Source organism: Herpailurus yagouaroundi, unplaced genomic scaffold (assembly GCF_014898765.1).
Source record: "Herpailurus yagouaroundi ecotype Mexico unplaced genomic scaffold, PumYag 163, whole genome shotgun sequence".
Taxonomy (NCBI): Eukaryota; Metazoa; Chordata; class Mammalia; order Carnivora; family Felidae; genus Herpailurus; species Herpailurus yagouaroundi.
This window is the reverse complement of record NW_024412404.1, coordinates 51,570,448-51,594,621: the sequence shown is the minus strand read 5'-3', so window position 1 is coordinate 51,594,621 and position 24,174 is coordinate 51,570,448. Positions and strand designations below refer to the sequence as shown.

Sequence of the window (24,174 nt, the reverse complement as noted above, 5' to 3'; positions counted from 1 at the left end):
TCCTCACTCTGTGGAGCATTTCTATCTGAGAGTCTGTCCTGAGCTCAGGGTCTGGCTCTAGATAAGGGAGGTCGGAGGCCAGAGTCTCACCAAGATTCTTCTAATTTCTCTCAAACAGGACTAACCCAGGTTGCAAGTGAAGGTTCGCAGACTGACTACGGTCTTAGGGGAGCTGTGACTGCAATGCTTGGACTTTTTTTGGTGGGGGCGGGTCTGGAATCTAAACATTTGGCCATTGGAATACTCAAGTGGATAAGGAACATGGGCTCCAGAGTCTGTGGGGCTCAAATATAGTCCTGAAATTTATTAGCCAAGTAAACTGGAAAAGGTAATGAGACTCACTTTCCTTCCTTGTTAAAGTAGGGGAAGTAACAGTATTAGTAAATGAATGCTACACCCAGTGCCTCCTAGGAGCCAGTGAGCACCCCATCAGTGGTAGTTACCATGATTAACTAGCAGTCTGTTCTTTTGTTTTTCTTTTGAAGTTTTTCTTTTGAGTTAGTCTCAAATTCCAATGAGCATAAAAATCCCTTGGGAGGTGGGAAAATGGAGATTCTCAGATCCCATCATCCAGAGACTCCAAACTGGTGGGTGTGCGACCAGGCTGAGAATCTGCATATTAAAGCAGCCTCCCCTGCCCCAGTGATTCTAAAGCAGGTAGCCCATGAAACAGATTCTGAAAAGTAATTTATCAGAAAGCTCACTGTAGGGGCACCTGGGGGGCTCAGTAGTTTAAGCGCCCAACTCTTGATTTTTGGCTCAGGTCACGGTCACGGTTCGAGGGATCAAGCCCCACGCCGGGCTCAGAGCTGACAGCATGGAGCCTGCTTGGGATTCTCTCTCCCTCTCTCTGCCCCTCCTCCTCTTGCACGCACACAGGCTCTTGCTCAAAATAAATAAAGAAACATTAAAAAAAGAAAACTCACTGTAGGTAGAGGGATGTTGATTACAGAGGTTTCTTTCTTTTTTAAAACGAATAGACAAAAACCTTAGAATCAATGTAAATGTGTCCCTTTAAAGGAGTGATTTAATATACTATGATAGTTCGATTCATTGAGTTATCATAGAGCCATTAGAAAGGATCCGCATGAAAAATAACGCAGCTTTATGCAAAAATGCGCACCAAGTAAGTTAAAAAAGAACAAAATGCTTCGTAATTACAACTATTCTAAAAGGGATGTTGAAATGTTAATGTGGTTTGAAAGATGCCACAGCTAGCATTGTGCTAAGGTACAGTGAGCGGTGAGTGCTATTTCTGGGGAGCTATCTAAATACAGTAAAACTATGATAAAGCTACAGATGGGGTCCAAAGCAATCAGAAAACTCAAGAGTCGCGTGACCGTGAGATTAATGAAATGACCGCGGGAGCCTGCACAGCCAGCTGGCCAGGAGCTCTGCGCATTTGGAACAGATTTTGCTGGCCATGCTTCATCTGATTTTATGTTATCATGGGGTGCAAAACTGGAAGGTTCTTAATTGTACCATTTTTTTTAAACTTCTTAATGCAAAGTGGCAGCAAGGGCAGTTCCCTGGCCACCTCAAAACACACTTTCAGGGGATCGATCGCCTTGGTCTGAAAAGGCAAGCATTTGGAGTTCTGGGTAGAGCTGTCCCAATCAGCCCAGCACTTAAAATTTCACTGCAGAAAAAGGGTAGAGAGCCCTCGGGAGGTTATCACTCCCACTCGGGCCAACATTCCTCTGTACTGATTAATAGTAACGTCTTAATGTTTAGCGTCCTCAGTGACCCTGCAACTGCGGCCAAAAAATTACTTAGTGCCTCCTTGCCTTGTTTGCCGCCTCTTGTAGTCATCCTAGGACACACGATGCTAACCATACACGGCTAAGAAGATCAGACACATAAAGAGGCTTCTTTCTCCACCCGCGGTGTCCTCATCTGGCATATCCTTACGGAGTCTCTGGACTTCCTACGTTGTGACTAATACTCCCAAGCCCTTAGTTATGACTTCCAACACAGCTGAGGAGAGGTCAACAAACACTTTGGGGGGTGGGGAGGGGAGGGTGGAAAGAGGTGGAGAAGGACAGCTGGGCGGTGGCGGGGGTTGTCTACTGGACAAGTAGCAGGACTCTGAGGTCCTGGCCAAGTCCCCTGCTCCTTCTCAGCCTCAGTGGTCTCCTCCGTAAAATGAGGGGTTGAAATAGATACTAGATGATCCCCAGAGTGCCTTTTTGAACCAGTTTGCTGCAATTTGCTCAGTGTTTTCAGAACAGAGTGGGACCAAATCGTTAAGGCAGAGTTACCCAAACAATTGCTGACATTCAGTCCTGAACTGAAACCAAGAGGCCAGTTTTTCTTCTGCAAACGTTAGCATGCATCTAATGGGTACAAAGATGTTTTAGGAATAAAATATTTTATCAATAATGATATGGTAATTTTATGGTATATGAATTCTTATACCATATAATTCTCCCTTTTAAAATATTTTTTAAGTTTATCTATTTGAGAGAGAAAGAGCAGGGGTGAGTTGGTGGGGGGTTGGCACAGACAGGGAGGGAGGGAGAGAGAATCCCAAGCAGGTTCTGTACTGTCAGTGTGGAGCCCAATGTAGGGCTCAAACTCACTAAACTACAAGATCATGTCCGGAGCTGAAATCGAGAGTCAGATGCGTAAGAGTCAGTCAACTGAGCCACCCACCCAGGCTCCCCCAAAATCACCCTTTTATTTATTTTTTTTTAACTTAATAAAAAAGTGTTTAACGTTTATTTTTGAGAGAGAGAGAGAGAGAGAGAAAGGGACAAACAGAGCATGAGTGAGGGAAGGGCAGAAAGAAAGGGAAACATAGAATCCAAAGCAGGCTCCAGGCTCTGAGCTGTCAGCACAGAGCTGGATGCGGGACTTGAACCCGCGACCCATGGGATCATGACCCGAGCTGAAGTTGGATGCTTAACTGAGCCAACAAGGTGCCCCCAAAATCACCCTTTTAAAGTAAAATCACCCTGGTGTTCAGGATATTCACAGAATTGTGCAACCATCCCCACTAAGCTCAAAACATTTCATCGCCCCCAAAAGAAGTCCTACACCCATTAGGAGTCCCTCCCTATTCCCTCTGCCCACAGCCCCCGGTGGGGACTGATCTGCTTTTTGTCTCCACAGATTTGCCTATTCCAGACAGTTCGCATAAATGGAGGAATCCTACAACATGTGGCCTTCTGTGTCTGGCTTATCACGTTTTCAAGGTTCATCCATGTTGTAGCATGAATCACATCATCCTTCCTTTTCCTGACTGAAAAGGAATAATCTTCCACGGTTCGGATATACCGCCTTTGGTTCAGCTATTCATTCACTGGGCTTTTGTGTTGTTTCCATTTCGGGGCTGCTACAAATAATGCCGCTATGAACATCAGTGGCCACGTGTTTCTGGAGGCATACATTTTCAATTCTGTCCGAGTCACTGGGTCACGTGGTAAACCCGTGTTTAGCTGCCAGATTATTCCCAAAGGCGCTGCACCATTTCACAATCCTACCAGCAGCGCACGAGGGGCCCAATTTCTCCGTGCCCCTGCCGACACTTGCTACTGGGTGTGTCGTCTATTTTAGCCTTCCTGGTGAATGTAAAGTGGCAGCTCATTACGGTTCTGATTTGCATTTCCTTAGTGACTAATGACACTAAGCATCTTTCCAAGTGTTTGAGGGCCATTTATACCTCTTTTCTGGAGAGATGTCTATTTACAAGGTTTCTTGCTGGGGTGACGAAAACGTTCTAAAATTATAGTAATAGTGGCCTAACTCTGGAAAATACACTCGAAATCACTGAATTGTACACGCTGAATGTGTGAACTTCATGGCATTTAAATTACATGTCAATAAAGGCGTTTGTGTTTGTTTTTTTTTTAAACTTAGTGTGTAGGATAAGCACATGGCAGGGGGTGTCTGGGTGGCTCAGTCGGTTAAGCATCTGACTCTTGATTTCAGCTCAGGTCATGATCTCACAGTCATGAGACAGAGCCCTGCATCAGTCTCCCAGCTGGGCATGGAGCCTGCTTAAACTTCTCTCTCCCTCTCTCTCTGCCCCTCCCCTGCTTGCACACTTGTTCTCTCAAAAAGAGAGGGGGGGCACCTGAGTGGCTCAGTCAGTTAAGCGTCAGACTCTTGATTTCAGATCAGATCATGATCTCAGTTTGTGAGTTCAAACCCCTCATTGGGCTCTGTGCTGACAGTGTGGAGCCTGCTTAGAATATTCTCTCTCTCTCTCTCTCTCTCTCTCTATATATATATATATATATATATACACACACACACACATATATACATACAAATGTATACATATATAGATGTGTATATATGTATGTATATACATATATATAACACACATATATATACATATATAACACACACACACACACACATATATATATATATATAACACGTATATATATATATTCCTCCCCTGCTCGTGCTCACTCTCTCTCAAAAGAAATTTTAAAAATATGAAAGAAAAAAAGCAATCATCATCATCCCAGGGCAGTGGGAGAGACCTTTCAAAAGTGCAAATCCTTAGTATCTAGTATCTACATGCCCTAAGCCCACAGAGGGATTCAGCAGGTCTGGGAGGGAACTGAGGCACCAGCACTGACAACACCCTCCTTACAGGCAACTCCGACCCAGGCCTTCTGACCAAAGAGCTCACTTTGACAAGTGCTGCTCTGGGCACCTGGGCCGCAGACACGGGAGTGAGAGGCTGCGACTGTCCTCTCTAGGAAACCATTCTCGGAGGCCTCAAGGGTGGATGGTCCGAGGGAACGAGGAAAGGCCAGCGCGCACTACTGTCGTGTTTAACAAACACTTCAAGGTGCTCGGCTTCCCTCTGTGCCTTCTTGTATCTGACTTGCCTCTCATTCTGGTCGGGGTATCCCTGGACCAGGACAAACAGCCTGAGAAGAAGTCACTGAGGGTGCCTGGGGGCCGTAGGGCCCCCAGAGGTCCTGCTGTGCCCAGCGCGCGGGACACGGGCTTCTGGAGGGCACTGGAGGCACGGAGGCCTGTGACTGGGAAAGACTGCAGAGTCTGGGGCCCTCCCTGGCAACCGGAGTTGGTGGCTGTCAGCGGCTGGGACCAAGGACCCCAGCAGGACTTCAGTGGACACCCGCTCAAGGGGCGGCAGACAACAGAGAGCAGAGTGGCAAGCGGCAAGTAAAGGTGCTCTTCTGTGTTTGTAAACGTGTGGGTGCGTGCACTTGCACGTGTATATAACACACGTATACAGATGCACGTGTGTATATAACACACGGACGTTTAAAATACTGATACACAGTATACGTGTGTATTCACATGTACCTATATGCGTACACACACACGTCAGCTGACTCGTAATGTGAGTAAAGCTGTGACCCTACCACATACATTTATAGGGTGTATATGAGCACACAAACAGCTATTCATCCTTTCTAAAGCATTCTGAGTAACAGGGGGGCACTTACTCTTTCTAGAAGACACAAACGAGGCTCCAAGATGTGTGGGGAGCCATCCCGGCTGCAGGGACAGAACTGGGAGAAAGACCCAGTGTTCTTCCCCCCCACCCCCACCCCTCACGCTCCTGACCCACCTCAACCTTCACTAGCCCTCTCTGTCCCAGGTAACAGACAACTCCACGCTACGGCGGCAAAGATACCGTAAGTCGGCGTGAGCGCCCACTGGAGACGCGGTTACGTAATAAGAGGAGCGGTCTTGAGAAGGGAATTCTCACTACCCACCGGACGCAGCTGGGGTTCCAGAAGCCAGACCACAGCCCTCTCTCGGGCCAATCACGCCCTTCAAGGGAGCGATCTTGAGAGCAGCTGGCTCCATCCGAAGCACGGCGGTAATTGGATCATACGTACTTGAAAACCATGCTCTTCATGTTTGCCTTCACTTCCCGTGGGGACGAAAACGAATCCAAGGGGAATTCCAGACGAGGGACGGAACCGAACTGCAGTGCTCCCACTCTGACCTGCAGTAGGAGACAGAGGGCCCGGGGGGAGGGTGCTGAGAGCGAGGTCAAGTCACAAACATTCCTAAGGGAAACGAAGGGACGAGAAAGGTTAATGACCCTGCCTCCTGCCCACGCAACAAATACCAGAGCCGGGGCTCCCTCCAGTGTCCCTCAGAGAAAGGCCCAAAGACCAGGAGGAGGGCCTGGAGAAAACCAAGTGCCTATGTGCAGCTCTGACAACCACCAACGGCACCTTCTCGCCCCACATTCTGGCCAGCCCTCCCGGCTGGGCTGCGAGCACCTTGAGGGTAGGGTCTCTGGTCACACTTCCAACGGCCTCCCAGGTACCGTTTAAAACATAGAGAGACACAGATCCGGCCCGGGGCTAGTGAAAAAGAGAGCGGGGCCACTGCACTTCGTGCCCACGACCCTCACTAAGCCTCAGCGGCACTGCCGGCCTCCTCAGCAGCCAGCACGGACCTTGAGCAGAATGCTGCCTGCGAGAGCGGGGGAGCCGCGGAAGACAAGCACGGCCGCCTGCATGGGAGGCTCACCCCCAACCACAGCCGCCACCCGCGCATCCTTGGTTGGCGCGGGTCAGTCCTTCCGGGCCTGCTCTTGCCAAGCGCGGGGAAGGCCAGCTCTCCACACCAGGGTCACGCCGGGGGGACAACCAGCATCTTAACCTGAGATGACGTTCCCCCATGGCGGAAGGGGTCGGGGCCGCGGGTGATTCCAAACAGACGCTGCATCATCCGAATTCAGAGGCCACATGAGAAGACCCAACGCCTTGCAAAACTGGAGAAGGGAAACTGAATCAAGTCACTTTCCGGGCCCTTTGGACCCTAGCTTGTCTCGAGCAGAAAAGGCTATAAACATTTGGGTTTCCTCTTGAAAGCCCGAGCCCTGTACATAATCACTGGCTCTCCAAACCTGCATTCCCAGTCACTATCAACCAACCCCAATTCGGGCCAAGATTGCAAATAGGCCCTATCAACCAACCCCAATTCGGGCCAAGATTGCAAATAGGCCATGTGATTCATATTGAAGCGATGAGACCACTCTTTTACCCACTACTTGAATTCCTGCACCGCTGATCCCTTAACAGGCCTAGTGCTTTGGAGACCATCAAAGGGCTCGGCCCCACCAGCCCAGTGGCACCTGCTCCCGATGACCAGAGCCCAATGGACTTTCCTTCAACAGGAGGTTCTGAGGATGAGCATCTTCAGTAGGAAGAGATTTAGGTCTTGGGTGAGCATGTGTGGGAGAGGGACCCTGGAAAATGGGGCAGAAGAGAAGCTTGAGATTCTGAGGAACAACCCTTTTGAAATCTCCCCAAGGTGGCATCTCCAGCTAGTGGGGAAAAGCTGGTCTAGTAAGTGACATTGAGACCACTGAACAGCCACCTACAAATGAGAAAAGGATCGATCACAAATGGATTCAAGATTTACACGTGAAAAAATGTAACCGTGGAAGTTCTAGAAGAAACCTGGAAAGAATTTCTTCATAACTTCCAAGTGGAAAATGACCTTACTTTGCCTTGAAACCCAGAAGCCATAAAGGAAAAGGGTGATAAATCTGGCCACATAAAGAAAACTTCTACAGGGCAAGACATAACACAACGCAATAAAAAAAATGCAGACAAACGGAAAAGTTGTTTGCAACTCAAGTCAGAGGCACGAGGTCAGTTTTCCCAATATGTAGGGAACTGATCTAGGAACTGATGCATAAAAGACCAACAATAGAAAAACTGGCAAAGGGTATGAACAGATATCACACAGGAAACACAAAGGGCTCTTTGAGAAAAGATGCTTCACTGTACCACACTGAAATGTAGCAGAAATCTAAATACAATGTTTGCAAGGGAAACTACCAAGTTCTCAAACACCGCTGGTAAGAATATAGGTGCTACAGCACCTATGGAGACCAATTTCTCAATATTTAGTGAAAATACAGTTGCATAGGGCTCCTGGGAATATATCCTACAGACATACTTCTATATGTGTGAAATGATGTATTTACAAGCTCACAGTATACATATATGTATATAACAGTATACATATATATATAACAGTATACATATATATATATATAACAGTATACATATATATGTATATATATGTGTATATATATATATATATTTTTTTAACATTTATTTTTGAAAGACAGAGAGAGAGAGCACGAGCAGGGGAGGAGCAGAGAGAGAGGGAGACATAGAATCCACAGCAGGCTCCAGGCTCTGAGGTGTCAGCACAGATGCGGGGCTTGAACCCACTAACCATGAAATAAATCATGACCCGAGCCGAAGTCGGACGCTCCACCGACTGAGCCACCCAGGTGGCCCGGTATGTTTGTAATATCAAATGTCCATCAATAGGGGATTGGTTAATTAAACCTCAGTATATCCTTACAATGGAACATTAATAAGCCATAAAATATAATATATACCTGTATTAACGCCTATGTTACCTATCTACCTAGATACAAAAAGACTTCCAAGACAATATGAAGAAAAAAGGCAAGGGACAGAACAGCGTATACCACATGCATGGTAGGCTTCATACCGCTTGTGTTTGCGTGAGGGGATTCTGGAAGGATGCTTGAGAAAACAGGTAGGGAAACCGGGCAGATGGAAAGCATGTGAGCAGGAGGGACACTAGGCATTGAATGTGTTCTCCTTGAACGCTGCGAAGGGGTTACTTAAAAAACAACAATTCCCTTGAGACCAACAGCTGAGCGTATTTGCTTGAATTAAACAGGAAGGACATAACTTCAAAACAAAACAGGATGGAAACAGCTTGAGTCCGTGGTTAAGGCATTTAATTTAATTGGCGGTTTGGGAGCAAAGGAGTTGCCTTTTATCTTCGGTTTACTGTGTGCTCCGAAGCAAGCCTGCCCACATTTCTCACCACACTGTAATCACCCTGCTGCAATCGCTGTATCAGAGCCAGGAAGTGAACTTCTCAGCTTCTAACTGTCGGGAGAAAGACTTCAGACACTTTCAATCCACCTCACCCCACAGAGCGCGCACAGAAAGCAACTTAATTTATAGCAACTTGAAAACTTAAGTTGCAGGGGCGCCTGGGTGGCTCAGTCGGTTAAGCGTCCGACTTCGGCTCAGGTCACGATCTCACGGTCCGTGAGTTCGAGCCCCACGTCGGGCTCTGTGCTGACGGCTCAGAGCCTGGAGCCTGCTTCAGATTCTGTGTCTCCCTCTCTCTCTGACCCTCCCCTGCTCATGCTCTGTCTCTCTCTGTCTCAAAAATAAACAAACATTAAAAAGAAAGAAAGAAAACTTAAGTTGCAGAAAAGTAGAATAAGGTGCAAATCAAATCTCCCGAGCGCGGAGATACAAGGAGTCACCGAAATGCAGCAGCCAAAGCACAAAACCTGAAGCACAAACCAGACGGAGACGGAGCCACCTGAAATGGCCCTTCATGCCAATCCCTGGTGGCACCATTCCAACAAGTCTGAGCGGCTTGAGGTCCTGATGCCCCCTTGCTCGCTGAAACAGACCCCCCCCCAACCCCTTAGCTCAGCGAGTCTTGCTATGAGAAAGTTTGGACACTCTACATCAGTGCCAACGTCAACAAGGGTTCGATGTTGACGGTTCTCTCTCCACGAATAACTAATGAAACGTCATGGGAAATCCCTTCCTTTGAAAAGCAGGGCCCTGTGTGGAGGAGAGCGGAGACTCAGCAGCCCGTGGTCCTGGCCCTCGGAGGACCCGCGATGGGTTGACCCGCTGGTTGCAACTTCTGGACTGCTCGTGCCCGGATGGAATGGTGTCTGTCACGGTGTCTCCAGACGGCCCTGCAAGGCTGCCTGTGGTCCAGGACAATGTGCTCCCCTCTCAAAAGTACCTGCCATTCTGGAGAAAATCTGACTTTCATTAAAAGCCACTTTTGCTCTTAAATCCCAGAGGTTTTTCTAGGATTAACCCAGGAATGTCATCTTGGAAAACCACTTCCTTCTGTAACCTGTTTGTAAGTAGTCTCTAATTCAAGTTAAGTATCGCTTTTCAGACCAAAATGCCCTTGTTAAATTTTGATTTTTGAGTAGGTTCCCATGGTTCAAAATCCATCATGCATTAAAAAAAAAATCTGTATCGATGAGTCTCCCCGTGGAGGCACCCCATCGGTTCCGTTCCCACCCTCCCCCTCAACGGCACACCACTGCCCTCAGCCTCTTTACAAATCTCTCCAAGTACAAACCTACTCTATTTACCTCCCTTTATTTTTCATAAAAAGTAACACGCTACACATACCATTCGCACCTTACTTTTTACTCGCGTCTGTTTTGGTGCCCTTCCGTCTAAGAGACCTTCCCCATTCACTTTCTGCAGCTGCCCAGCGTGTCCTTTAGGAATGCGCCATATTGGATTTACCCGTCCCCTGTGAATGGGTATGTGGATTACCTGAAATCTTTCACGAACGTAAACAACACTGCAGGGAATCACTGTGTGTGTGCATTACTTTGCATTTGTGGGAGTATCTGTGGAATAAATCTCATGGAGTAGAATTCCTGGGTCAAAGGGTCCAGGCCGTTGTCATTCCGACAGATGCTGTCAGATGCCCTTCCGAGAGGCTGCGCCGGGTTACGCTCCCACCATCAGTGCACGCACCCATTTCTACGGGCACGTCACTGAACCGCATTTTTGCTAAGCCAGTAAGTGAAAATGGTATTTCAGCAGGACATTTGCTGTTACCGTGAGTGAGGCGGGGCGCCTTTTCCTATGCCTAAGGGCTGTCTGTGTTCGTTGCCCATTTCTCTGTCGGGCTGTCCCAAGATGCCCCTTTTAGCAGCAAGAGCCGTGGCCAGTGCACCCTGCTGCTATTTCAGAGCTGCTCTCCGGAGCCAGGGAGGACCAGGAATGAAGAAACTGGCTGGATTCACTCAGGCAGGTGAACAGAGAGGGTACTGCACTTCCTATTGAGACGCTCGTCTTCTGAGGCATAGCTTTTGTCTGCCAGCACGCTGTCCCTTTCCCACTGTTCTACAGACACCTCTCTCGCGAGTGGGAAGCCAACAAGGCGAATCGGCACGTGACTCACAGGGGGCCAGAGAATCTCTCCCCTCTGACTACTGGGATCGGTCAAGGGATTGTTACGTGATCCACGCCTGCCCGATGGGAGCCATCCCGCCAGGTGTCCAGGGAAAGAAAATCACCTTCTTTTTACTGGGTTCCCTATCTTGAAGGACAAGGTAGGGCGAGTCCGCCACATAAGGAAAGCTTGCTTGGGAAGGAAGCCAACCAAGGAACACAAAATTCTACCATGCCTAGAACGAGGAGCCACCCCGCCCCCCCACCTTGGTCTTCCTGTTCCACTAGCGGGTACATGTGCCCTTCTGCTTTGAACTGGATCTTGGTCACTTGCCACCAAAGATGTCAAAACACAGAGAACTGGATCTTGGTCACTTGCCACCAAAGATGTCAAAACACAGAGATGACGAGACCTGCACTCACCCTCTCGGGACCGATGTCCAGAGCGTCGCAGACCGTGACGGCAAAGTGTTTGGACCTTTCAAAGCTCCCCTTCCCGACACTGTAGGAGCCATCTATCAGAAACAGGACGTCCACAGCAGCTGAGCACCGTATCACTGGGGGGGAGAGCAGGACATGATGTGTGACAACTGGCTTCCCCGCCATCTGGTCCCAAGAGGGTCTCCCTCCTGAACCAGAGCAGAGGCAGAAACAACGTTGGGGTGGATCGGGCTGCTCCTCTCAGCACCTGGGCAGAAACGACGCAGGAGAAGGTCCCGGCCAGAGGCAGCCCTCCTCTGGAGCAGGAAGTCTGCTCCCCCGCCCAGGCCTCGCCCCCACCAGCACGAAGGCCACAGTCTTCGTAATAACTGGAAATGTCTAATTCAACAACACTAACTGAGCCATAGGAGGGCAGGGCCCGCCGGGCCAGCGAGGGATACTGAAGAGCCTCGGCCCCGGGCCTCGGGGGCCACAACCTAGTTCAGACCCTGGCACATGAGGTCACATTACCCCAGAGTTCAAGTGAGAACAGCACGGACTGTGTCTTTCCTGTACACCACCCATCCACTGCCTCCAACGCTTCACATGTGCTAACTTATTTAATTCTTATAACCACCCTAAGATAGATTGCTATTTTTTTTACTTAACAGTTTAACTGAGGCACTATTCACAAACCATTCCATTCACCCGCTGAAAGTTTATAATCCAGTGGCTTTTAGTATATTCACAGATACGTCCCATCGTTGCCACAGTCGAATTTAGCACCTTTTCCATCACCTCAAAAAAGAAACCCCGTGGCCTCTAGCTCTCAGCTCCCCAGCTCCACACCCCACCCCTAAACAGATGCGCGGTTTTTACTCCCAGTGGAGAGATGAGGAGAGAAAGGCACAGGACGATTCGGTAACTTCCCGAAGGCCAAAGTGCCAGCAAGTGAGGGGGCTGGGAAGCAAACGCAGGCTGTGTAGCTTGCAGAGGCCGCATCCCTCCACCTCAGCTCGAGGATGCAGGACAGTGGAGGTCAGAGAAGCACCGGCGAGAAGGCGCCACCCAGAAGGCGGCGACTGCGGGGGACTTCACCAGAGAGGGAGGGAAGGGGCATTCGGGGCCTCTGGGAGTGGGCTGGTGGGGCGTGAGCACGTGGAGCGAATGCTGGAAAGGGCGGAAGAGGAAGGAACATGGCGGGAGGTGAGGTTGCTGGGGGGATGGTGGTCACGTGGGACTTCCAGGCAAGACCAACGAATTCAGGCACAAGGATTAACCGAGGGTGTTCACCCCCGTGGGAGACCTGCTCAGGCCTGTTTGGGGAAAATGGCCCTGGCTACAGCGTGAAAGGAAGACGGGAATGGGACAGGAGCGTTCTAGAATAACATAGTTTCCCTTGGGTCCATCACGCAGAGGATGAAATGGGGGGCCTGGAGGGTTGAATGACACAAAGGCTTACTTTTGCTGGCGGCTGAAATCTTCCCAATGGTCTCCCTGCTTACGTGGACTTCCTGAAGAGGATGAGATGGGCGTACTAGGAAAGAAGACACCAGAAAGAGCCATTACAGGGAGGAGTCTTAGAGTCCACATACGTGACCAGAAATGAGAGGTAATAGGAGAGAAAACTGGAATGTGGAGGAATTCAATGATGTTGTATCTCAAAAAATTACCAGAGGGACAACATAAAGAAACCCCTCCAAATACTCCAATCAGGAACCTTTGTATTTAAATTTGGGTATTCCGAAGACAAAAATTAAAAATGTACATAGAGGGGGATACAGAGAGCCCGTGAATCTCATGACTTTTGCCCCTTGGTTAGGTATAATAACTGGGTGCCCCTCTGGGGCACAACACCTTGCCATAAAAATTAACCCTGGATATAAACATACAATTCACAGAAGAAATACAATTCGTGGACAAGCACAAGGGAAAATGTTTAAACAGGTGACGAAATGTTTTCACCCAAATAATGAGATACCCGTTCAACGGTGAAATTTAAATGATCAGCCTCTAAATTTAAATGTAACTGGGGAAAGACCCAATCAGGAAAAACTCTTCCAGGGGTGGCCCTGGAAACTGGTCCAACCCTTTTAGAAAACAATTTGGCCAAATGAATGAAGAGTCGTCAACCTGCTTACAGCCTTTGCCTCTATGGTATCGCACCTGGGAAGGGATCCAAAGGAAAACCACTTTTAGACAAGGGAAAAGGTACATCAAGGCTCTCCTTTCACGGTTGTGATGGAGAGGAAGGCTGGAGAGAACAGATATCCATAGGGACAGGGCTGGGAGTAAACTCTGATAAATTTGTTCAGTGCAATTCACATGAAAAAGAGCCAAGAAGTTTTGGGGTAGGAAGTTCATGAATACATCTTTCGTTCTTTTATACGATATCTAGTAAAATTGGAATGATGGTATATAAGCAATCAATAGCAATTTAAAACAAACTTTGGGGCACCTGGGTGGCTCAGTCGGTTAAATAAATGTCCAACTCTTGATTTCGGCTCAGGTCATGACCTCACGGTATGGGAGTTCGAGCCCCATGTTGGGCTCTGCGCTGACAGAATGGAGCCTGCTTGGGATTTTCTCTCTCTCTAACGTAGTTCCTAGCTCTCCCCACCTAACCTTCCAGCGGACGGTCTCTGCTCACCTGACACACCCGTCCCTCAATCTCTACTCACAAGGAGGCTGGTTCTGGGCCAGAATGCTGGACTAGCAGTTCCTCCGCAGTCAAGAGCCGTCACGCAAGTACCTCTGATGAGGTCTAGGACAGTTTTGCCACCAGGAGCGGAAACAAGACAAACTACAAAGACAGTCTTGTTGACAGAGCTCTCACCAAAATCTTGCCAACTCACTGCCCCCTTCCTCATAACGCAGTGTTGCTCCCATCGGCCCAGCTCCCCTGAAAGCCCCCCACCCCCAAGGGCGGGAACATTCCCATCCGTCTTCCACAAAGCCTAGCCCGGCTCTCTGCACACGGTGGGTTCGCACTAAGGTTTCCCGAGTAAGTCTATGAATTACTGCCAAGGGCCCGGGAGCCAAGGAACCTCCAAGGCCCTACAAAGAACCGAAAAATACTATTCCTTTGTAAAAGTCTCACCAGCAAATTCTCCAGCTGGAGACAGGCCAGCAGCCTCCCCCTGAGGGGAAGGAGGAAGAGCCCTGCGACCAGAGACTGGTCACTACAGATGTCACTCAGCCAATGTGTCTTTCTGTACCGTGTGCTCAGCTGTCACGGCAGGTGCCAGGCATCAAGTGAGCCCTCCTCGTGCCTCGGGTGACCTCCCCATTGCTCCCCGGGGAAGTCACCTCGGGACTCTGTGCAGAGTCTCCCCCTGGAACAGGGAGCCGACGAATGTGTGACTGTGGCTTCCCGTTCGGACCAAAGCGGCCCGGCCTCTGCCGGCCCCCCGCCCGGGCTCCAGAACTTTAATCTCCAGCCAAGGAGCGGGCAGGATTGAGAATCACTGGTCCCGTCAAACCCCTTCACCTTTCAGACAAGACAGCCGAGGCTTACAGAGATGATTCCTGTGCGTTCCGCTCCCCCAGAGGAGCCCAGAGCGGTGTGGCCGGCCCAGGAGTCAAGAGACGGGCGTCTGTCCCTGGGCAACTGCTGTGTGACCCCGGGCAAGTCACGAGGATCATGGGGCCTCCCCCACCTCGTCTGTACAACCCGGGGAAGGTCAGATCGAGTTCTCTGTCAACTGGACAGGGCCACAGGAAGCGCAGCTCTGCAATGAGCTAGAGCTGAACCTGGACCCTGAGCCTCCACGGACCTCATTCCCGCCCTGAACCCAAACGCATCTCATTGCTGCCCAGTCCCTCGACCTTGAAGCCACTAGTTACACCGAAAACCCACGTGGCTTGGAGAAGGGGGGGCCGGGGGAGCCGAGCAACCACCTGCCTTCTTCCAGCCTCTCTTACCTCCCCAGACTCCAGACCAACAGGTGGCTCGTGGCAGCAATCAACACACACCCCAAAACACAGGCATGGGGGGGGACTGCCAGACAGAATCTCAGAGGCCACGAGGGGATCCCGAGCTAGACCCGGATGGCTGGACACCCTGCCCATTTGTCCTTACTTGAAGGACAAGTAAAACGCTCTGACACCTTTCTACCATCTCTTAGTAACGAGGCTAGAACTTGGAGGGACAAAGTGGGAAGTAAAAATAAAGTTGATTTGCTCCGTTATTCACTCCTGAATCCACTTCTGGGGCACCTGTATGTGCCAAGCCCGGTGCTGGGCATCCAGATGACACAGTGGTAAATAAACAACACGCAGAACCTCTCTCTGATGGAGCAGATCTCTGGTACAGAAGGTGGGCTCTAAGGTTTTAAAAATTCACCCGGAAGTAAACTCGTCTCGGTGTTCCGTGCTACAGAGCAGACGTACCCACGGCTACAGGTTTTCCAGGGGGAACAGACCTGATCTGGGGGCCCCGGAGGAACTGTGCCGGGTGCTGAAAGATGAGTAGGAGTTTGCCAGGGTGGCAGTGCTCGGTGAGGGGGTGATCTAGCCAGAGGGGCCACTATCACTGAGCGCGCATAGGCAGGGAGGGAGCAAGGGTGCTGGGCAGGATTGGAAGGGCTATGGCGAGGAGGAAGAGGGTACAAGAGGGGACTGGAAGTGGCATGCAGTCAGATCAAGCAGGGTCTCTGAAGAGCAATGGGGTATCATTGAGAAATTTTAGGCAGACTGGGGCACCTGGGTGGCTCAGTCGCTTGAGCATCCGACTTTGATCTCGCGGTTCATGAGTTCAAGCCCCACGTCAGGCTCTGTGCTGGCAGCTCAGAGCCTGGAGCCTGCTTCAGATTCTGTGTCTCCCTCTCTCTCTCTGCCCCTCCCCTGCTCATGCTCTGTCTCTCTCTCACTCAAAAATAAATAAATTTTTAAAAAGTTGTTTGTTTGTTTGTTTAATTTTAGGCAGAGAGAAGGCAGGGAGGAGTGGAGAGGGGTCCAGGCAGTCAGATTTGCATCGGCTGGAGCAGAACCAGGTGGACCCAGGGTGACTGCACAGAGGCTGGGCTGCTTTGGTTGGAACAGTGGTCCAAGCACAAGATAATAGGGCTCATGCTAGGCAGGTGGCCGTGGAGTGGACAGACTCAGTTGCCTTCGAGAGACCTCCCGAAGTTAAAATTGACAGGATATGAGGCAAATCAAACCCCTCCACACCTCACCCCTGACCAAAAAGCTTACCTCCAGAAAGCAGGAAAATGAAGATGGCCTCCAGCAACGGGAAGGAAGGCATGTTGATGTAACTATGGGGCAGGGTAAGAAAAAGGTATCAGCAATTAGCTCTGTGCACCCCCCAAGTCATCCTGAAACAAGACGACAGCCGCTCAGTCTTTTCCAGGTACAACTATGACCTTGAGGCTCTTCCTCGCCACGGTGACTGTATTCGTCCAAAAAAAAGACCCGAATTCCCTCAAAAGTCACGCGAGACTACTCCAATGGCTTTGCTTTCAAAGGACAGGCTAGCATCTTCTCCAGACGCCTGCCCCCCCACCCCCCCCCCCCCCCAGCTCCTTCACAGACTCCGGGAAGGCATGCTCTGCCCACGGATAAGAGTCCCGGGTCCCAGCTTGGCCTGGCCCCTGTCCCGCCACGTGACCTTGAGTAAAGTCCCCTCCATCTCATTACCCCCATTTCTTATGACGAGTTAGACTCAGAGACTCAAGATAGGATTTCCAACGTCCTAATGTCCTGAAGCCTTCTAGCAAGATCACAACGTCTACACTTCCTACTCCATAAAAAGTAACATGGCTGAAGAAGTCACAAAAGGGTTTTTCAAAAAATGCCTAGTAATGCTTAGAGTACAGGTAACATTCGGTTCCATGGGGCTTGACAACGATCTTTAAGGGAGGAAAGGGTGGGAAGTGTGAGCTTTTAATAAGAATGATAGACTATAACTCTGCTGCTATAAAAGCACATACATGAGGTAGACTTCTGATTTCAGCTGTGGGGCCCAAGAAATGGATCCTTATCCTTTTTAACCACAAAGATATGATGTAAAATCTACAGAGTCTTACATTTTAGCCACTGTACTGAAAGGGATCATACAGAATGAAATTTAGACTCCCCTCCACCCCTAGTATAATTTAGCGGGCAAAAATCTAAGAATATCTGAACAATAAGCTCCAGAAATTCTGTTTTCTTGCCTTTTGGGATCCAATACAACCAAGGTCTCACCCTACGGTTTCTCCGCCTCAAACCTGCCTATTAAAAAAAAAAGACATGAAAGAGTGGGGCCACACGTAGGCCTTCCCGAAGTTTCCTCCTGTTAAACAAACAATCCTGGACTCTCACTCAGGAGACCATTCCAAAGAGAAAATCCCAGGCAGAGATACAGGAAGGGAAGCACGGCAGGGTCCCCCCGGGGTTCTAGAGAAGAGAGCGGAGGGAGAGGTGGCCGGTCACCGTGTGCGGTACGCAGGGGTGCAGCCGAGGGTGGAGAAACTCATTTCCACCTGGTGCACCCAACTCAGAACGTCCCTGTAACCTCTTGGGCAAACACCGCTCTCCCGCGTCTACGAACGTGGATAACAAGGCAGGAACACCAAGTTTTCGTGTATGTATCTTGGATCCTCGGACATCCACATCTCCACTGGCAGATGTCAGTTCTCCAAGACGCATGGCGGAAGCTTCCCGGTTATGTTTAGCTGCTCACCAAAATGCCCGTAACTTAACGCACGCGACAATGAATTCTCCTGTCAGACGCACTCCACTGTCTCTACTGGGGCATTACAAACACATCCCCTTGGGACGCTTGGTCGGTTAAGCATCTGACTCTTGGTTTTGGCTCAGGTGACGATCTCGTGGCTCGTGAGTTCGAGCCCCGCGCTGGGCTCTGTGCTGACAGCTCAGGGCCTGGAGCCTGCTTCGGATTCTGTGTCTCCCTCACTCTCTGCCCCTCCCCTGCCCACACTCTCTCCAAAATAAACATTAAAAAAAAAAGAAAAAGACACATCTCCCAGCTGCGGCAACAAAACGACTTGACTGTCAGAGGAGTTTGAGCGGGCCGAGAGCAAGGGCTGCCTTGAAAACTGAAGCTCCCCAAGAAAGATAATTTTTCATATTTAAGTTTAAATGTAACCCAACTCATGTTCCTATAGGTGCTACTGCCGGACCTTACTTGGAACCGTAGGGAATTTGAACAAACAGCGGGGACTGCTTCAGGGGACAGCACCTACGGTTCAGGTCTGCGTTCCTACTCTTGGAGAGCAGACTCCAGGGAACAAGAGGGACACAACTTGTGAAAGGGGAAACTCACAGTGAATGAGCCGGACACACCTGAGAGATGAAGGAAGGGGTCACAGAAGCTCAGAAGCGGGGAGGGGGGGGGGTCCCAGACAGTCGCACAGTTCAGGTCTCTGGCCCCTAATCCAGTTAGATGCTTGCATCTAACCAGGCTGCTTCTGGAGCGGAGGTGAGTCAGGGCCCTCGAGCCACCGCGCAAGCTGAGATGGCATAGAGGCGGGTGACTAGGACAGGTAGGGGCTACACCTGCCCCCTGGTGGCACACAGCCCGCACCGTGAATCCAGGAGCCCCACTTCTCATCCGATGCCATGGTCCCTCGTCTACAAAACAAGGAGGCTGGACCAGATGCTGCTAAGGTGTCTTTTGGTTTTAAATCTGTCACGGACCCGTGATGGTCAGACCTTACTCTACTGAATATTCAGCTCCTAGGATTTCAAACATGTCTGAAACAAAGGGGATCAAATGTCCCAACCAGCTGAGAGTCTTTGTGCCTCAGATGACCGTGAGGCTCACGTCTGCACCTAATCCAAGTGGCCAGCGGAGAGCGAATCTTACAAGAGCGAGAGGGTCAGGACCTTCGCGGACACACGGGAGAGGGGGAGCCGGACAGAGAGGGTGCAGGCCAGCGCGGCCAAGGCGATCCCCGCTGGCTTCCAGCCTGGCACCTGCCAACAAGACAGGCCTTCCTTTCCTCTCACTCCTGACGACAGACGAAGGGCAAGTTCTCGCCTGCCGCCTGGGAGCTAGGCCGGGCCACGTGGACCAGGGCCAGGGCAAAGCTGCCCCTGGGATGCAAACCAGTCAGGCTCAGGCTGATTTTCCGGGGTCACGGCTTCCGACCCTGGGCACGTGCAGGACTCTGAGGCTCGGGCCTGTTGATGTCTTTCCCAAACCAGGATTCCGGCGGCCTCCCCAGGCTGCCGCGAGGTCCTGGGGGGAAGGAAGTACATACAGAAGGTTCCCGCACGCACAGAAAGGCACTCAGGAAACGCGGGGCCCCTCCCGCTGCCAGGAGACAGACCCAAGCAACTTCCTCCCGCTCTCTTCCTTCTGTGCCTCTACATGCCCCGGTGAATGCTTTTCAGAGTCTCCCAAGCTCCTGCTCATTCGGGCAAAATTTACGTTGGCGATCTGCAAATCAAGGCAAGAAGTCAAATGCCTCCTGAGAGGCGTCTGGACCAGAAGGTGCTGGCTCTGGGACCCCAGCGGCACCTCCCTCCCCTGCGCCCGCGGCACAGCCCGCACTCAAACTGCCCGCTGGTGTGATCGACTCACCTGCCCGGTGGCAAAGGCCGCAGGGACTCCGGCTTCGTCTCTGCCGGAGCCCCAGCCGCCTGCACTTGTCTGGCACACAGTAGGCGAGATGCGTGCCTGCTGGGTCAGTAAGCACCGCTACGCCTACTTCCGGAAGGATCTTTGCGCTCACTACACTCGCTGCATTCCTTCTTATGCCAAGATAAACGAAATAAACGCTGCTTGGTTGGGGTGCGGTGTTAACAAGCACCCTGCTGTCTCCCACCCGTCATCTCAAACGTTCAGTTTCCCGCCCCCCTCCCCCCATCACAACTGCTTGCAGTACTAATTCGAATTCTAAGTACAGCCCAACACCTGAAATCTTTTTAAGAAAGGATGAATTGCATAGTAAAAATCCAGCAGCTGCTACCATCCAGTGAGCATTTGCTGGGTGCCTGGCACTGGGGGCCATCCTTCTGTATCTTCTATCCCCCTAAGCCTTGCAGCCAGTCACCGCAAGTATTGTCCCCATTTTACAGATGAGAAAACTGAGGCACAGAGAAGCTGTTTTTGCCGCAGGTTACACAGCTAATAAGGGGATCAGACTCCCCTCTGGCCTCCCAGCGATCTGCTCAACCCATCCCCTTCCTGATCCTGGGGGAGTAAGGTAGGGGAAGAGAGGCATAATTAAAAATCTGCCAGCTGAATCCTGCCCTTTGGCAGTTTTCCACAAGCTACCACCTGCCAGCAACTCCCACCTTCGGCACACGTGAGAAGATTTCCAGAACTCTCTGCATTCTTGTGCAAAGCAGTCAGGAGTGGTTTGCATCCCAGGGGCAGAAACAGATCATCGTGTGCAGGTACCCAGGTATGCCTCGTCAAGCCTTTTCCGTTGCAAAACGCCCCACTCGTCATTTGTTCTTTTTCTGTTCCATTACCCACGCTAATCCCACGTCCTGGGATTCCTGGCTCCTGGGGCTCTCACACATCCACTCTTCACCACCTCCACCTCCCCCCGCCCCCATCTTCCCATCTGACTGCTGTGTTCAAATCCTGGTTCCACGCAGCACTGGCACCACTAAAAGGACAGTGGGTAAGTGCAGTTTGTCGCAGGGCTCCGCAAAACTCAGCACAAACCAGGGATTACACTTTCCATGCCGCAGGAAGAAATGAAGGCCAAAACAAGGCTACTTTGGGAAAAGAAGCACCAGGCTGGCAATGGCTGAGGGCAGTTTTGCAGGACAATGCCTGCCTTCTCCTCTAGGATGGGAAATGAAATGAGTTCGGGGTGAAAAAGGAAACCACTTCTGCCTCCTCACCAAACGCACTTCCCACCCCAAATATTAGGTTAGCCCTTGGCAGCCTCCTCTCCATCAGTGGGATGGAAATCTGAGCCCTTTACAAGAACGGGCAACACCTGAACAGGAAGACTTTAAAACCGGAGGTAAAAGTGTCGAGCCAGAAAGCCCTCGCTGTCTTCCACCGTAGCAGTCGCCTTCCTTGTCCTTTTTTTTTTTTTAAACGTTTATTTTATTTATTTTTGGGACAGAGAGAGACAGAGCATGAACGGGGGAGGGGCAGAGAGAGAGGGAGACACAGAATCGGAAACAGGCTCCAGGCCCCGAGCCATCAGCCCAGAGCCTGACGCGGGGCTCGAACTCACGGACCGCGAGATCGTGACCTGGCTGAAGTCGGACGCTTAACCGACTGCGCCACCCAGGCGCCCCCTTCCTTGTCCTTTTGATACAACATTTTGTCAGGCTCAGGGGGTCCAGAGAAGTGGGCCACATGCTTCTAGTTCGACACAGCAGAGAGACCATTTTAAAAGCTGCTGGGGGAAAGTCACGCTCCCTCTCAAAGAATCGCAGATCGTTAGAACCCGACGGTCTGAGAAGCTGAAGTCAGCACCAAGGGATGAACAACGTGCTGTACAGATTCCCTGATCAGATGGGCATGGATCTCAAGGCTTCCACCTGCGAAGAGACACTTACAGCCAAGAGAGATGTTTGTTTTGATGGTTGTTTGAAAATCCTTCGTTTAACCTGTACAGGACCCAAGTTCATTGGACTCTGGGAAGCAGAGGCATAAGAGAATGCACATAGGACCAGAAGTCCAGAGACAGAATTCTGTGCTAGTTCTGCTTCTAACCACCCGGGTGACATTCCCTGTCTCAGGGTCATTCATTCGTCAAATTGGGGTGAATCTTAGTTTCACGAACTCAGGCGAGCGTTGTAAAGATCCAGGGGAATCATGGGTGATCGTCCCTAAACGTACAACGTTAAAGGTTGTCATTACATTTCATAGGTTAATTTCATATAACACCCATAATGCCATAGGGTAGACATGATCATTTCCATTTTTCTGCATGAGAAAGCGGTCTTGTAGAAGCTGGGACCCAAAGTCAAAGAGCTCCAACAAGTGTGGAGTCAAGCCCAGGTCTTCTGATGAGGACAGCTGGGCCGTGACCAGAAGAGTGCAGTAATACAGACGAGCACAGTCAGACGCCGGGAAGCCCAAGCCTTGAGCCTTTCGGTAACTTCCTTCAGTTCAGTCTTTCAATTTCCTTCCCTCAAAAATGGGGGTGACATCACCCAGCCTATTTACCTAAAAAGGTAGATGCCGGGATCACATGGGATCACAATGCAAAAGTGCCCTGGGTGAAGGCAACGTCTCTTAAATGGAGAGCAGGGAGACCCGGTTGAAGAGAAGGGACTCAGGACCAGGAAAGGAAATGAGGGATCCAGGACAGGAATCATATTGAGGGCAGGCCAGCAGGCAATTCTGTGGGTGGGAGAGGAAGCGGTCTGGAGCTGTTTACATGATGAAAGGGTAAACTTAAGGAAGGGACTCCAAGCACATTCCACTGGCCCAGGGAACTGGCCTGGGGTGATGCTGACACCATTAGCCTTGTGGATAATGGCAGGGTTTTGTTTTATTTGCAAACAAACAAACAAACAAACAAACAAACAAAAACCCTTGTGGGATAAGGTTAAAAGTTGATAATTTTGCGGCATTTGCTCCTTCACTGATCTGTGAAGGGCAAAAGTACAAAATCTGCGGACCGCTGTTCTAAAACACCTCACAATGATGCTGACCCCTCCAATGTTATAATTACACGAAATTTCATTTATTCAAGCATCTGCCCTGTGCCCAGCACCCTGTCAGGTGTTGGGGATACAATGAAAAGACTCTGTAAGGTACACACAAGATGGGACAAAAGGCTTTGTAATCTCACCAGTTTATCCCTGATGTCAGCACTTGCCAATTAATGACTGGCCCATTTATGCAGCTCATCAAAAGCCTAGCAGTCTTGGGGCGCCTGGGTGGCGCAGTCGGTTAAGCGTCCGACTTCAGCCAGGTCACGATCTCGCGGTCCATGAGTTCGAGCCCCGCGTCGGGCTCTGGGCTGATGGCTCAGAGCCTGGAGCCTGTTTCTGATTCTGTGTCTCCCTCTCTCTCTGCCCCTCCCCCGTTCATGCTCTGTCTCTCTCTGTCCCAAAAATAAATAAACGTTGAAAAAAAAAAAAAAGCCTAGCAGTCTGGGTTCCTGGGGGGCTCTCCCATTCGCTCTCGGGTCGTCTTTCACCTCTCTAGATCTCGGTTTCCCTATCTGTAAGAACCTGGACATCTGAGCAAACTGAGGGGAAGGAGACAGCCATTGCAAGCTCCGGAGGGTAAACCAAAAACTAAATTTAAGGGGAAATATGTCACTGATAGTTTTCAGTCAATCAGGCAGATGTGATAAAGGAAAGGAGCCCCCCTCTCTTCCCCAGGATTTGTCGGGGGACCTAGTCTGGAAAATTCTTACACCATCAAGAGACAGTTTGGGGTCGAATTTCTACAAACAGCAAGGGCTGCACCCTCGGTGAAGAGCAGCCCGCAGAGCCTTGCACCCCCATCAGCAGCAAGAAGGGAATGGCTGCAGGTTGCTGAAAGCCAGCAGCATTTACAAATTAACTCCCCAGGCCTTTGCCAATTGCAGTGGTACCTCTAGGAGGGAGGGAGGGAAGGAAGGAAGGAAGATCTTTTCTCTTTTCTCAACAAATGCACATTTCTTAATATAATGTCACAATGGAAGCCAAACAGACATTGAATTTTTACACCTGAAATTATAAAGCATTGAAAGGTTCTGGGGTTTTTGTGTGTTAAAGAACCTCATAATTTGCCAATTGTACAGGTTCTAATTATTCAGTTCCAAGACACCAGACACACAGCAGGTGCTCCCACCCAACGGCCGCTCTTGGCTGGAGAGCCATAGATTCCACGGGGGGGGCCAGGTGCCCTCCTCCC

General features: G+C 50.4%; 1 protein-coding gene across 7 annotated transcripts in view; it reads right to left on the bottom strand.

The window, feature by feature from the left end:
- The window catches only part of VWA2 (von Willebrand factor A domain containing 2), a 45,552-nt gene that overhangs the window by 20,405 nt on the left and 973 nt on the right, over positions 1 to 24,174 (bottom strand). For 2 of the 7 annotated variants that reach the window (XM_040486522.1, XM_040486516.1), the window contains exons 2-5: positions 16,590 to 16,651; positions 12,856 to 12,930; positions 11,397 to 11,530; positions 5,838 to 5,947 (exon numbers count right to left, since the gene is read on the bottom strand). In XM_040486522.1, coding sequence (XP_040342456.1) covers positions 5,838 to 5,947; positions 11,397 to 11,530; positions 12,856 to 12,930; positions 16,590 to 16,641 — 371 coding nt within the window. In that variant the 5' untranslated portion in view covers positions 16,642 to 16,651. Of the gene's footprint in view, positions 1 to 5,837; positions 5,948 to 11,396; positions 11,531 to 12,855; positions 12,931 to 16,589; positions 16,652 to 18,683; positions 19,783 to 19,926; positions 20,166 to 20,642; positions 21,376 to 24,174 lie in introns of those variants that run through there. The other 5 variants (XM_040486518.1, XM_040486520.1, XM_040486517.1 and 2 more) reach the window with 5 other exon arrangements.